The sequence below is a fragment of the Oncorhynchus clarkii genome, chromosome 16 (assembly GCF_045791955.1).
Source record: "Oncorhynchus clarkii lewisi isolate Uvic-CL-2024 chromosome 16, UVic_Ocla_1.0, whole genome shotgun sequence".
Taxonomy (NCBI): Eukaryota; Metazoa; Chordata; class Actinopteri; order Salmoniformes; family Salmonidae; genus Oncorhynchus; species Oncorhynchus clarkii.
The window spans coordinates 71,243,550-71,255,952 of record NC_092162.1 but is presented as its reverse complement, the minus strand read 5'-3'; the positions used below and the strand labels follow the sequence as shown (position 1 = coordinate 71,255,952).

At 45.5% G+C, this 12,403-nt stretch overlaps 1 protein-coding gene across 2 annotated transcripts; it reads left to right on the top strand.

The window, feature by feature from the left end:
• The first annotated feature begins 787 nt into the window (after positions 1-787).
• Positions 788-11,078, top strand: LOC139367789 (small ribosomal subunit protein eS21-like). Of its 2 annotated transcripts, none has more exons than XM_071106120.1 (6): positions 788-833; positions 3,168-3,249; positions 4,369-4,432; positions 4,873-4,944; positions 9,709-9,764; positions 11,015-11,078. In XM_071106120.1, the coding sequence occupies exons 2-6, from the start codon at positions 3,200-3,202 to the stop codon at positions 11,022-11,024; spliced, it is 252 nt and encodes an 83-aa protein (XP_070962221.1). In that variant the 5' UTR covers positions 788-833; positions 3,168-3,199; the 3' UTR covers positions 11,025-11,078. The 2 variants fall into 2 exon arrangements, with proteins under 2 accessions (XP_070962221.1, XP_070962222.1); XM_071106121.1 differs by lacking the exon at positions 788-833 and adding an exon at positions 2,664-2,721 and having other exon boundaries at positions 3,166-3,249.
• The last annotated feature ends 1,325 nt before the right edge of the window (positions 11,079-12,403 follow it).

Below are 12,403 nucleotides of genomic sequence, written 5' to 3'. Positions count from 1 at the left end.
AGTCTGCTAAATGACCCACTACTGTAAGTCTCTCTGGATAAGAGAGTCTGCTAAATGACCCACTACTGTAGTGGATAAGAGAGTCTGCTAAATGACCCACTACTGTAAGTCTCTCTGGATAAGAGAGTCTGCTAAATGACCCACTACTGTAGTGGATAAGAGAGTCTGCTAAATGACCCACTACTGTAAGTCTCTCTGGATAAGAGAGTCTGCTAAATGACCCACTACTGTAGTGGATAAGAGAGTCTGCTAAATGACCCACTACTGTAGTGGATAAGAGAGTCTGCTAAATGACCCACTACTGTAGTGGATAAGAGAGTCTGCTAAATGACCCACTACTGTAGTGGATAAGAGAGTCTGCTAAATGACCCACTACTGTAGTGGATGTAATGAATACTTATGTATTCCATGTATGTTTTCTTTCTTGTCAATTGTTTTCTTCATATTGAAGGTGAAGGAAAGATCTGCTTATTGCATATTTGATTTGATTTGATTGTATTCATAAATATACGTCTAACAATACAATGTATTTTTCAACAACTGAATGGTTATATACCTAATAAAATATCATACCTATTATATTTGTTTATCGAATCTGTATCAAACGGATAGACACTTTGAGATGTTCATGCTTATTATGAGACCTGTATTACTCTATCTATCTGATTCCCTCTATTCAGTATTTCTTTGGCATCGAGTTTTTTTTTTTTAAAGGAACATTTTATACGTTTTTTAAGCGCCCATAGGAAGTAATTGCTTGCGACACCAGTCGAACTGGTTTTAACTTCCGGTAACTATACTCTCCCTTTCCTGTCAGCCATTTGCGATCAACGGTGAGAGAGGACTTTTCTCTGTTGTACAAATAGGAAAATACTATACTATTATCAACCATGGTTGTCGAATTTGTGAAATAATATTTCGCTAAACAGCTCCGCTAACGGTAGTACTTTGTTTGGTTTGAATGCTTATGTTATTTCGATACATTTTCTGGTGAAATACAGGCTGCATGCTACCGCTGTTTTGCCACATGCTGGAGCCGTCACCGTCGACGCAGATTTCACACGGCTTCGTAGCCACTAGGAAGCATCTCCCATCAACTAGATACGTAGTTTTCGGGGAAAAACGGGGTCTTATTAAAATTTTACTATAATACGCGCGGTGTTGCTTTTTCCTAACTCGTGCAAACTGTTAGTTATTTTCAGACTAGCAAATGTTAGCAAGCCATGTGTAGGGGTTGATGAAATGTCACTTCCTGATGTTATAAAATACTTTTTTTCCCCCCTTTTTTTCCAAAGACAGATGATTCTGAATCCTTCAGTGGCGTCTCTAACATATGCAAAAAGTCAGATTTAATATTTCCGTTAATAAGCACTGACCGCTCTGTTACCGCTTTCTCACAGCAACTTTTTAGGATTTGACATGTTATAGTGGTCGATCTGTTTCCGATGTGTCGCAAAATTAACATTATTAAATTATTAAATTAAATTAACGATCTGAATTCATGTAAAAGGATAGACGAAGAGTTTGCGCTCAGTGCTCCGTTGACATTTTCAGAGAGACGTTTGTTCTGGTGAGAAATCTTCCGAGAATAAAAACATAAAAATCAAATGTTATTTGTCACACACATGGTTAGTAGATGTTAATGCGAGTGTAGCGAAATGCTTGTGCTTCTGGATCCGACAATGCAGTAATATCTAACAAGTAATCTAACCTAACAATTCCACAACAACTACAGTATACACACAAGTGTAAAGGAATGAATAAGAATATGTACATACAAATATATGGATGAGCGATGGCTGAATGGCATAGGCAAGATGCAGTAGGTGGTATAGAGTACAGTATATGCATATGTTTACATGCCCCACATTACTCATCTCATATGAAGTGCCATTGTTTAAAGTGACTAATGATACATTTATTACATCAAGATGGCAAGATGCAGTAGGTGGTAAAGTGGCTAGTGATACATTTTTTCCAGTATTAAAGTGGCTGGAGTTGAGTCAGTGTGTTGGCAGCAGCCTCTCTATGTTAGTGGTGGCTGTTTAACAGTCGATGGCCTTGAGATAGAAGCTGTTTTTTCTCTCGGTCCCTGCTTTGATGCACCTGTACTGACCTCGCCTTCTGGATGATAGCGGGATGAACAGGCAGTGGCTCGGGTGGTTGATGTCCTTGATGATCTTTATGGCCTTCCTGTGACATCGTGTGGTGTAGGTGTCCTGGAGGGCAGATAGTTTGCCCCCGGTGATGCGTTGTGCAGACCTCACTACCCTCTGGAGAGCCTTGCGGTTGAAGGCAATACAGCCTGACAGGACGCTCTCGATTGTGCATCTGTAAAACAGAGGAATTTCGTAATATAAAACGCTACAAAGATGACGACTTAAACAGTGAGCCTGTCAATTGGCCTTCGTTCTCGCACAGCATCCAGCCTAGCTGACCAATGCTATTTTCCCACCAAATAAACTCTGGATTCCATTCTTTGTCACGTTAATTTCGTCGTTCCTTCAAGGGTAGAAAGTCCAGTCATTTTGAAATGGATTATGATAGAGACCATTTGGACCATTGGTTTTCAGAGATGAGTATATTTGATTTAACAAGGCAAGTCAGTTAAGGACAAATTCTTATTTCCAATGACTTTCTACATCGGCCTAACCCGGACAACGCTAGGCCAATTGTGCCCCGCCCTCACGGTCGGATGTGATACAACCTGGATTCGAACCAGGTACTGTGGTGACGCCTTTTGCACTGAGATGCAGTGCCTTAGACTGCTGCGCCACTCGGGAATGTTTATATATATAATTAAATCGGCTTTCAAAGCGCTGGTAATACCTTTCGATTTCTGTCACCTAAAGCAGAACCACATGAGCTCGGCTAGTTTCATCTTGTGCAACATCGAAATCTGAACGTACTACCACCGCTTTGTACCGTTTACGTAATTATACGTTCCTGTCTCACATTCCTGCAAAAGGACCAATCACGCGGACAACCGGGGGGGGGGGTGTTATTTTATTCAGCGTTCAGACTTGTAGAATTCGCAAATTTTTATGCCCGACCAACAACTTAATGAAATTATATGTCTGGTTTCCCAGGGGTACGATACACTGAAGTTCTGTGAGAGACGAGCATGCTTAATGTTTTATGAATCATTTTCCACTGCTTACTCACAGATCGAGTTGACCGATCATCACCCAAAATCAGAATGCAGAACGACGCCGGTGAATTCGTGGACCTGTACGTCCCACGTAAATGGTGAGTACCCAGAGTGCCCCTGTGTTATGGAAGCCTGTGGTAGCTAACTAGCTAGCCCGGAAAAACCCACCGTTGATTTTCATTGAATTGTACCTCGGGCATAAATTAGCATTTGGATCAGGAAAGTTTCCTCTACAAGCCAGAATGCAGAATAAAATTATATATATATATTTTTTTTTTACCCCTTTTTCTCCCCAATTTCATGGTACCCAATTGGTAGTTACAGTCCCATCGCTGCAACTCCGGCGATGGGACAGCAACATCCCTGCCGGCCAAACCCTCCCCTAACATCGCTGGGCCAAACCCTCCCCTAACATCGCTGGGCCAAACCCTCCCCTAACATCGCTGGGCCAAACCCTCCCCTAACATCGCTGGGCCAAACCCTCCCCTAACATCGCTGGGCCAAACCCTCCCCTAACATCGCTGGGCCAAACCCTCCCCTAACATCGCTGGGCCAAACCCTCCCCTAACATCGCTGGGCCAAACCCTCCCCTAACATCGCTGGGCCAAACCCTCCCCTAACAACGCTGGGCCAAACCCTCCCCTAACAACGCTGGGCCAAACCCTCCCCTAACAACGCTGGGCCAATTGTGCGCCGCCCCACGGGTCTCCCGGTTACGGCTTGGCTGCGACAGAGCCTGGACTCAAACCAGAATCTCTAGTGACACAGCTAGCACTGCGATGCAGTACTGTAGACCGCTGCGCCACTCGGGGGGGGGGGGGGTACATATTTTTTTTTATATACTTTTACAGTTGTCCGTGCTGTTGGTCCTTTTGGCGGTAGGAATTTAAGATCCAAACGCAAATGTATTTATGCCCGACGTTAAGTCCAATGAAATTCAACATCGGGTCTCCTGACAACTAACCTGCTGGCCCTTTTGTTTTCTTTGTTCTTCGGGGTTTTAGACCAGGTATCTGTAAAGCACAACTTGATGGGCCTTATTAAAAGTGTACTTTTTTAGTGCTGAACAGTCTGCTCTGTGCTGTAGCTAATGCGTTATGAATGAATAATACCTTCCGGTTTGTGATATAATTTGGTTGTTGGTATCGCTAGCGAACTGTACAGCGGCGATGATGAAAACACCTCCTTTCTACTGCTATTTTTACCTCGTCTTTCAGTTCTGCGAGCAACAGGATCATCGGAGCAAAGGACCACGCCTCCATCCAGATCAACATTGCTGAGGTAACTGATTTTATTTTTATTTTACCTTTATTTAACTAGGCAAGTCAGTTAAGAACAAATTCTTATTTTCAATGACAGCCTAGGAACAGTGGGTTAACTGCCTTGTTCAGGGGGAGAACAACAGATTTGTAACCTTGTCAGCTCGGGGGTTTGAACTCGCAACCTTCCGGTTACTAGTCCAACGCTCTAACCACTAGGCTACCCAGCCGCCCCTTGATGACAAGACTCTTTCGAGGCTAACTCTTCTTAAACATTCCAAAAAACGTTACGTCTTACCGAACGCCCCCCTCCCCTCCCCTTGGGGCCGATAGGGAACAGTGTGCCAATTTGGGTCGCTGCCTGTACCGTCTTCGTTGATCTGCTACGTTAACCTAACGCTCATATACTACCGTAAGATCTCGTTGTACTGATTCCGTTTCCCGTTGTGTTTTCTATTGCAGGTTGACAAGGTAACCGGTCGCTTCACCGGCCAGTTCAAGACCTACGCCATCTGCGGCGCCATTCGTAGAATGGTACGTTTCCTCTTTCTCCACGGTTGTACATTTCTGCTAACGTTCAACTAAATTCTCAGCTATTCCAGAAATCCTGGCTAGAGGATTTCTGGATTTTTCAGATTATTCCCTCCTGATTTCCAGAGTTCCCCTAACCAGGATTTCTGGAATACCTGGGAGATTTGGGGGGGGGGGGGGTTAGACACGGCAGGAGAGAACAGCAAAATTATGGCATCAAAGAACTGAGGTGGTTTGAGGCCCTGTTCTCTCCTGTAGTGTCTAGTAGAGAACTGAGATGGTGTGAGGCCCTGTAGTGTCTAGTAGAGAACTGAGATGGTTTGAGGCCCTGTTCTCTCCTGTAGTGTCTATCAGAGAACTGAGGTGGTTTGAGGCCCTGTTCTCTCCTGTAGTGTCTAGTAGAGAACTGAGATGGTTTGAGGCCCTGTAGTGTCTAGTAGAGAACTGAGATGGTTTGAGGCCCTGTTCTCTCCTGTAGTGTCTAGTAGAGAACTGAGATGGTTTGAGGCCCTGTAGTGTCTAGTAGAGAACTGAGATGGTTTGAGGCCCTGTAGTGTCTAGTAGAGAACTGAGATGGTTTAAGGGCCCTGTTCTCTCCTGTAGTGTCTAGTAGAGAACTGAGATGGTTTGAGGCCCTGTTCTCTCCTGTAGTGTCTAGTAGAGAACTGAGGTGGTTTGAGGCCCTGTTCTCTCCTGTAGTGTCTAGTAGAGAACTGAGGTGGTTTGAGGCCCTGTTCTCTCCTGTAGTGTCTAGTATAGAACTGAGATGGTTTGAGGCCCTGTTCTCTCCTGTAGTGTCTAGTAGAGAACTGAGATGGTTTGAGGCCCTGTTCTCTCCTGTAGTGTCTAGTAGAGAACTGAGATGGTTTGAGGCCCTGTAGTGTCTATCAGAGAACTGAGATGGTTTGAGGCCCTGTTCTCTCCTGTAGTGTCTAGTAGAGAACTGAGATGGTTTGAGGCCCTGTTCTCTCCTGTAGTGTCTAGTAGAGAACTGAGGTGGTTTGAGGCCCTGTTCTCTCCTGTAGTGTCTAGTAGAGAACTGAGATGGTTTGAGGCCCTGTTCTCTCCTGTAGTGTCTAGTAGAGAACTGAGGTGGTTTGAGGCCCTGTTCTCTCCTGTAGTGTCTAGTAGAGAACTGAGGTGGTTTGAGGCCCTGTTCTCTCCTGTAGTGTCTAGTAGAGAACTGAGGTTGTTTGAGGCCCTGTTCTCTCCTGTAGTGTCTAGTAGAGAACTGAGATGGTTTGAGGCCCTGTAGTGTCTAGTAGAGAACTGAGATGGTTTGAGGCCCTGTAGTGTCTAGTAGAGAACTGAGATGGTTTGAGGCCCTGTTCTCTCCTGTAGTGTCTAGTAGAGAACTGAGATGGTTTGAGGCCCTGTAGTGTCTAGTAGAGAACTGAGATGGTTTAAGGGCCCTGTTCTCTCTTGTAGTGTCTAGTAGAGAACTGAGATGGTTTGAGGCCCTGTTCTCTCCTGTAGTGTCTAGTAGAGAACTGAGGTGGTTTGAGGCCCTGTTCTCTCCTGTAGTGTCTAGTAGAGAACTGAGATGGTGTGAGGCCCTGTAGTGTCTAGTAGAGAACTGAGATGGTTTGAGGCCCTGTTCTCTCCTGTAGTGTCTATCAGAGAACTGAGGTGGTTTGAGGCCCTGTTCTCTCCTGTAGTGTCTAGTAGAGAACTGAGATGGTTTGAGGCCCTGTAGTGTCTAGTAGAGAACTGAGATGGTTTGAGGCCCTGTTCTCTCCTGTAGTGTCTAGTAGAGAACTGAGATGGTTTGAGGCCCTGTAGTGTCTAGTAGAGAACTGAGATGGTTTGAGGCCCTGTAGTGTCTAGTAGAGAACTGAGATGGTTTAAGGGCCCTGTTCTCTCCTGTAGTGTCTAGTAGAGAACTGAGATGGTTTGAGGCCCTGTTCTCTCCTGTAGTGTCTAGTAGAGAACTGAGGTGGTTTGAGGCCCTGTTCTCTCCTGTAGTGTCTAGTAGAGAACTGAGGTGGTTTGAGGCCCTGTTCTCTCCTGTAGTGTCTAGTATAGAACTGAGATGGTTTGAGGCCCTGTTCTCTCCTGTAGTGTCTAGTAGAGAACTGAGATGGTTTGAGGCCCTGTTCTCTCCTGTAGTGTCTAGTAGAGAACTGAGATGGTTTGAGGCCCTGTAGTGTCTATCAGAGAACTGAGATGGTTTGAGGCCCTGTTCTCTCCTGTAGTGTCTAGTAGAGAACTGAGATGGTTTGAGGCCCTGTTCTCTCCTGTAGTGTCTAGTAGAGAACTGAGGTGGTTTGAGGCCCTGTTCTCTCCTGTAGTGTCTAGTAGAGAACTGAGATGGTTTGAGGCCCTGTTCTCTCCTGTAGTGTCTAGTAGAGAACTGAGGTGGTTTGAGGCCCTGTTCTCTCCTGTAGTGTCTAGTAGAGAACTGAGGTGGTTTGAGGCCCTGTTCTCTCCTGTAGTGTCTAGTAGAGAACTGAGGTTGTTTGAGGCCCTGTTCTCTCCTGTAGTGTCTAGTAGAGAACTGAGATGGTTTGAGGCCCTGTAGTGTCTAGTAGAGAACTGAGATGGTTTGAGGCCCTGTAGTGTCTAGTAGAGAACTGAGATGGTTTGAGGCCCTGTTCTCTCCTGTAGTGTCTAGTAGAGAACTGAGATGGTTTGAGGCCCTGTAGTGTCTAGTAGAGAACTGAGATGGTTTAAGGGCCCTGTTCTCTCTTGTAGTGTCTAGTAGAGAACTGAGATGGTTTGAGGCCCTGTTCTCTCCTGTAGTGTCTAGTAGAGAACTGAGGTGGTTTGAGGCCCTGTTCTCTCCTGTAGTGTCTAGTAGAGAACTGAGATGGTTTGAGGCCCTGTTCTCTCCTGTAGTGTCTAGTAGAGAACTGAGATGGTTTGAGGCCCTGTTCTCTCCTGTAGTGTCTAGTAGAGAACTGAGATGGTTTGAGGCCCTGTAGTGTCTATCAGAGAACTGAGATGGTTTGAGGCCCTGTTCTCTCCTGTAGTGTCTAGTAGAGAACTGAGGTGGTTTGAGGCCCTGTTCTCTCCTGTAGTGTCTAGTAGAGAACTGAGATGGTTTGAGGCCCTGTTCTCTCCTGTAGTGTCTAGTAGAGAACTGAGATGGTTTGAGGCCCTGTTCTCTCCTGTAGTGTCTAGTAGAGAACTGAGATGGTTTGAGGCCCTGTAGTGTCTATCAGAGAACTGAGATGGTTTGAGGCCCTGTTCTCTCCTGTAGTGTCTAGTAGAGAACTGAGATGGTTTGAGGCCCTGTTCTCTCCTGTAGTGTCTAGTAGAGAACTGAGGTGGTTTGAGGCCCTGTTCTCTCCTGTAGTGTCTAGTAGAGAACTGAGATGGTTTGAGGCCCTGTTCTCTCCTGTAGTGTCTAGTAGAGAACTGAGGTGGTTTGAGGCCCTGTTCTCTCCTGTAGTGTCTAGTAGAGAACTGAGGTGGTTTGAGGCCCTGTTCTCTCCTGTAGTGTCTAGTAGAGAACTGAGGTGGTTTGAGGCCCTGTTCTCTCCTGTAGTGTCTAGTAGAGAACTGAGATGGTTTGAGGCCCTGTTCTCTCCTGTAGTGTCTAGTAGAGAACTGAGATGGTTTGAGGCCCTGTTCTCTCCTGTAGTGTCTAGTAGAGAACTGAGATGGTTTGAGGCCCTGTAGTGTCTATCAGAGAACTGAGATGGTTTGAGGCCCTGTTCTCTCCTGTAGTGTCTAGTAGAGAACTGAGGTGGTTTGAGGCCCTGTTCTCTCCTGTAGTGTCTAGTAGAGAACTGAGATGGTTTGAGGCCCTGTTCTCTCCTGTAGTGTCTAGTAGAGAACTGAGATGGTTTGAGGCCCTGTTCTCTCCTGTAGTGTCTAGTAGAGAACTGAGATGGTTTGAGGCCCTGTAGTGTCTATCAGAGAACTGAGATGGTTTGAGGCCCTGTTCTCTCCTGTAGTGTCTAGTAGAGAACTGAGATGGTTTGAGGCCCTGTTCTCTCCTGTAGTGTCTAGTAGAGAACTGAGGTGGTTTGAGGCCCTGTTCTCTCCTGTAGTGTCTAGTAGAGAACTGAGGTGGTTTGAGGCCCTGTTCTCTCCTGTAGTGTCTAGTAGAGAACTGAGGTGGTTTGAGGCCCTGTTCTCTCCTGTAGTGTCTAGTAGAGAACTGAGATGGTTTGAGGCCCTGTTCTCTCCTGTAGTGTCTAGTAGAGAACTGAGATGGTTTGAGGCCCTGTAGTGTCTATCAGAGAACTGAGATGGTTTGAGGCCCTGTTCTCTCCTGTAGTGTCTAGTAGAGAACTGAGGTGGTTTGAGGCCCTGTTCTCTCCTGTAGTGTCTAGTAGAGAACTGAGATGGTTTGAGGCCCTGTTCTCTCCTGTAGTGTCTAGTAGAGAACTGAGATGGTTTGAGGCCCTGTTCTCTCCTGTAGTGTCTAGTAGAGAACTGAGATGGTTTGAGGCCCTGTAGTGTCTATCAGAGAACTGAGATGGTTTGAGGCCCTGTTCTCTCCTGTAGTGTCTAGTAGAGAACTGAGATGGTTTGAGGCCCTGTTCTCTCCTGTAGTGTCTAGTAGAGAACTGAGGTGGTTTGAGGCCCTGTTCTCTCCTGTAGTGTCTAGTAGAGAACTGAGGTGGTTTGAGGCCCTGTTCTCTCCTGTAGTGTCTAGTAGAGAACTGAGGTGGTTTGAGGCCCTGTTCTCTCCTGTAGTGTCTAGTAGAGAACTGAGATGGTTTGAGGCCCTGTCGTTTCTTAAAAAGCAAGACTATACGTATATATATATATATAGTAAACTGTCTTAACGGACCCTCCTGTCCCGTCCTGCAGGGCGAGGCTGACGACTCCCTCCTGAGGCTGGCTAAGACCGACAGCATCGTGTCGAAGTAAGTACTGGGTCTGGTGACGTCCTTATGTAGTGCCCTTTGACCCGAGTCCTATGCCCCTGCCTGTTGTTGACCTAGTCTTCAACGCAGGAACGAGCCTCCCTTGATCTGAGAACATGGGTTGCTGCAAAAGTACTTAACCCCTCAGTCGACTGGCAACGGTATTAGTCTTATATCAAAATCACGTACATCAGCTGATATCTCAAAGTGCTGTACAGAAACCCAGCCTAAAACCCCAAACAGCAAGCAATGCAGGTGTAGAAGCACGGTGGCTAGGAAAAACTCCCTAGAAAGGCCAAAACCTAGGAAGAAACCTAGAGAGGAACCAGGCTATGTGGGGTGGCCAGTACTCTTCTGGCTGTGCCAAATGGAGATTATAACAGAACATGGCCAAGATGTTCAAATGTTCATAGATGACCAGCAGGGTCAGATAATAATAATAATAATCGCTGTGAACTGGTCAGGGTTCCATAGCCGCAGGCAGAGGAAGAGGTCCTTATTCATCTGTCCGCTCTGTTCGGTGAGGGGAAAAGGCTGCTTCATGCTAATGGCAACAAATCATCTGTTTTAAAAATTAAAACAACCGTTATTTATTTGTTCACCTTTTTATTTAACCAGGCAAGTCAGTTAAGAACATTCTTATTTACAATGACGGTCTAAGAACATTTGGGTTAACTGCCTTGTTCAGGGGCAGAACATGATTGGATTAAAATCTTTCCACTGTTAAAACAGCCCAATCAGGGAGGATGGTTTCCTGTTCCTGACGATCCCAAAGGTTTTTTTAAAATCACAAACACACTTGTTTTGTTCTAGTCAACTCTTCATCGGGTGTGGTGCTAGGTTCCCCAGGATTTGTGGAAACACTGTTCTGAAGTACACAAACGTAGATGATGGATGGCCGTAGGTCTTCGTATTTGTGGCTGTAGGTCTTCGTATTTGTGGCCGTGGGTCTTCGTATTTGTGGCCGTGGGTCTTCGTATTTGTGGCCGTGGGTCTTCGTATTTGTGGCCGTGGGTCTTCGTATTTGTGGCCGTGGGTCTTCGTATTTGTGGCCGTTATCAGTATCTTATTGGTGCCATAAATACCTAAACTAATATCAGTCTGAGTCTACATTTATATATATATATTTTTTGAATCGTTCACTGATGTTGATCAACATGCTGTTGTCATTTTGTCTCTACTACAACACTGCCAAATGTAGCCTACCCGTTGGTTGATGTGTTCTAATGAGTTCTCTCTCTTCCTTACAGGAACTTCTAGTCTGGGACATGCAGCTCTGGGATCTCTTTGTAAAATAAAAACCTGTCAAATGAATTTGTTTCAAGTGGCATCATTAGTACTTTAGTTTTGAGACTGGGATGGACAACTCCAGTCCTCGTTGATGTCACCTTTGTTTTTTTTTCTCCATCAGTAAAACAGCTGAGTAAACTAATTGCATTCCAAACTGAAGATCATGATTACTTGATTATTAAGAGTCCGGTGTGTAAGTTGGGGAAGATTGTGACACCAATCAGGCCCTTCGAGGACTGGAGTAGTCAGCCATCCTTCGTCTCCTTGATTTATTTTTATTATAGATCCCCATTAGTTCCTGCCAAGGCAGCATCTACTCTTCCTGGGGTTTATTATGGATCCCCATTAGTTCCTGCCAAGGCAGCAGCTACTCTTCCTGGGGTTTATTATGGATCCCCATTAGTTCCTGCCAAGGCAGCAGCTACTCTTCCTGGGGTTTATTATGGATCCCCATTAGTTCCTGTCAAGGCAGCAGCTACTCTTCCTGGGGTTTATTATGGATCCCCATTAGTTCCTGCCAAGACAGCAGCTACTCTTCCTGGGGTTTATTATGGATCCCCCATTAGTACCTGCCAAGGCAGCAGCTACTCTTCCTGCGGTTTATTATGGATCCCCATTAGTTCCTGCCAAGGCAGCAGCTACTCTTCCTGGGGTTTACTATGGATCCCCATTAGTTCCTGTCAGGGCAGCAGCTACTCTTCCTGGGGTTTATTATGGATCCCCATTAGTTCCTGCCAAGGCAGCAGCTACTCTTCCTGGGGTTTACTATGGATCCCCATTAGTTCCTGCCAAGGCAGCAGCTACTCTTCCTGGGGTTTACTATGGATCCCCATTAGTTCCTGCCAAGGCAGCAGTTACTCTTTCATAGGGATTATTATGGATCCCCATTACTTCCTTGGGTCCAGTAAACATGCCAACATGTCAGATTTCAAAAAGGCTTTTCGGCGAAAGCATAAGAAGCTATTATTATCTGATGATAACACAACAGTAAACAGAGAGAAAGCATATTTCAACCCTGCAAGCGCTAACCAGGCTGCAGACCACTGGTACATGTTCTGCTGAATATGTGAATGTGACCAATGCATCTGATTTGATTTGTATGCTATAAAATAGTTTGATAAAAACGTTCCCATGCTTTGCAAGAGTAACGATTTCGCTTAAATATTCCTGGCGTGTAATCGTTACCCCAAAATTCCATTTTGCATCGATAACTAAGCGTTTTTTTTTTTAATTTTACCCCTTTTTCTCCCCAATTTTCGTAGTATCCAATTGTTGTAGTAGCTACTATCTTGTCTCATCGCTACAACTCCCGTACGGGCTCGGGAGAGACGAAGGTTGAAAGTCATGCG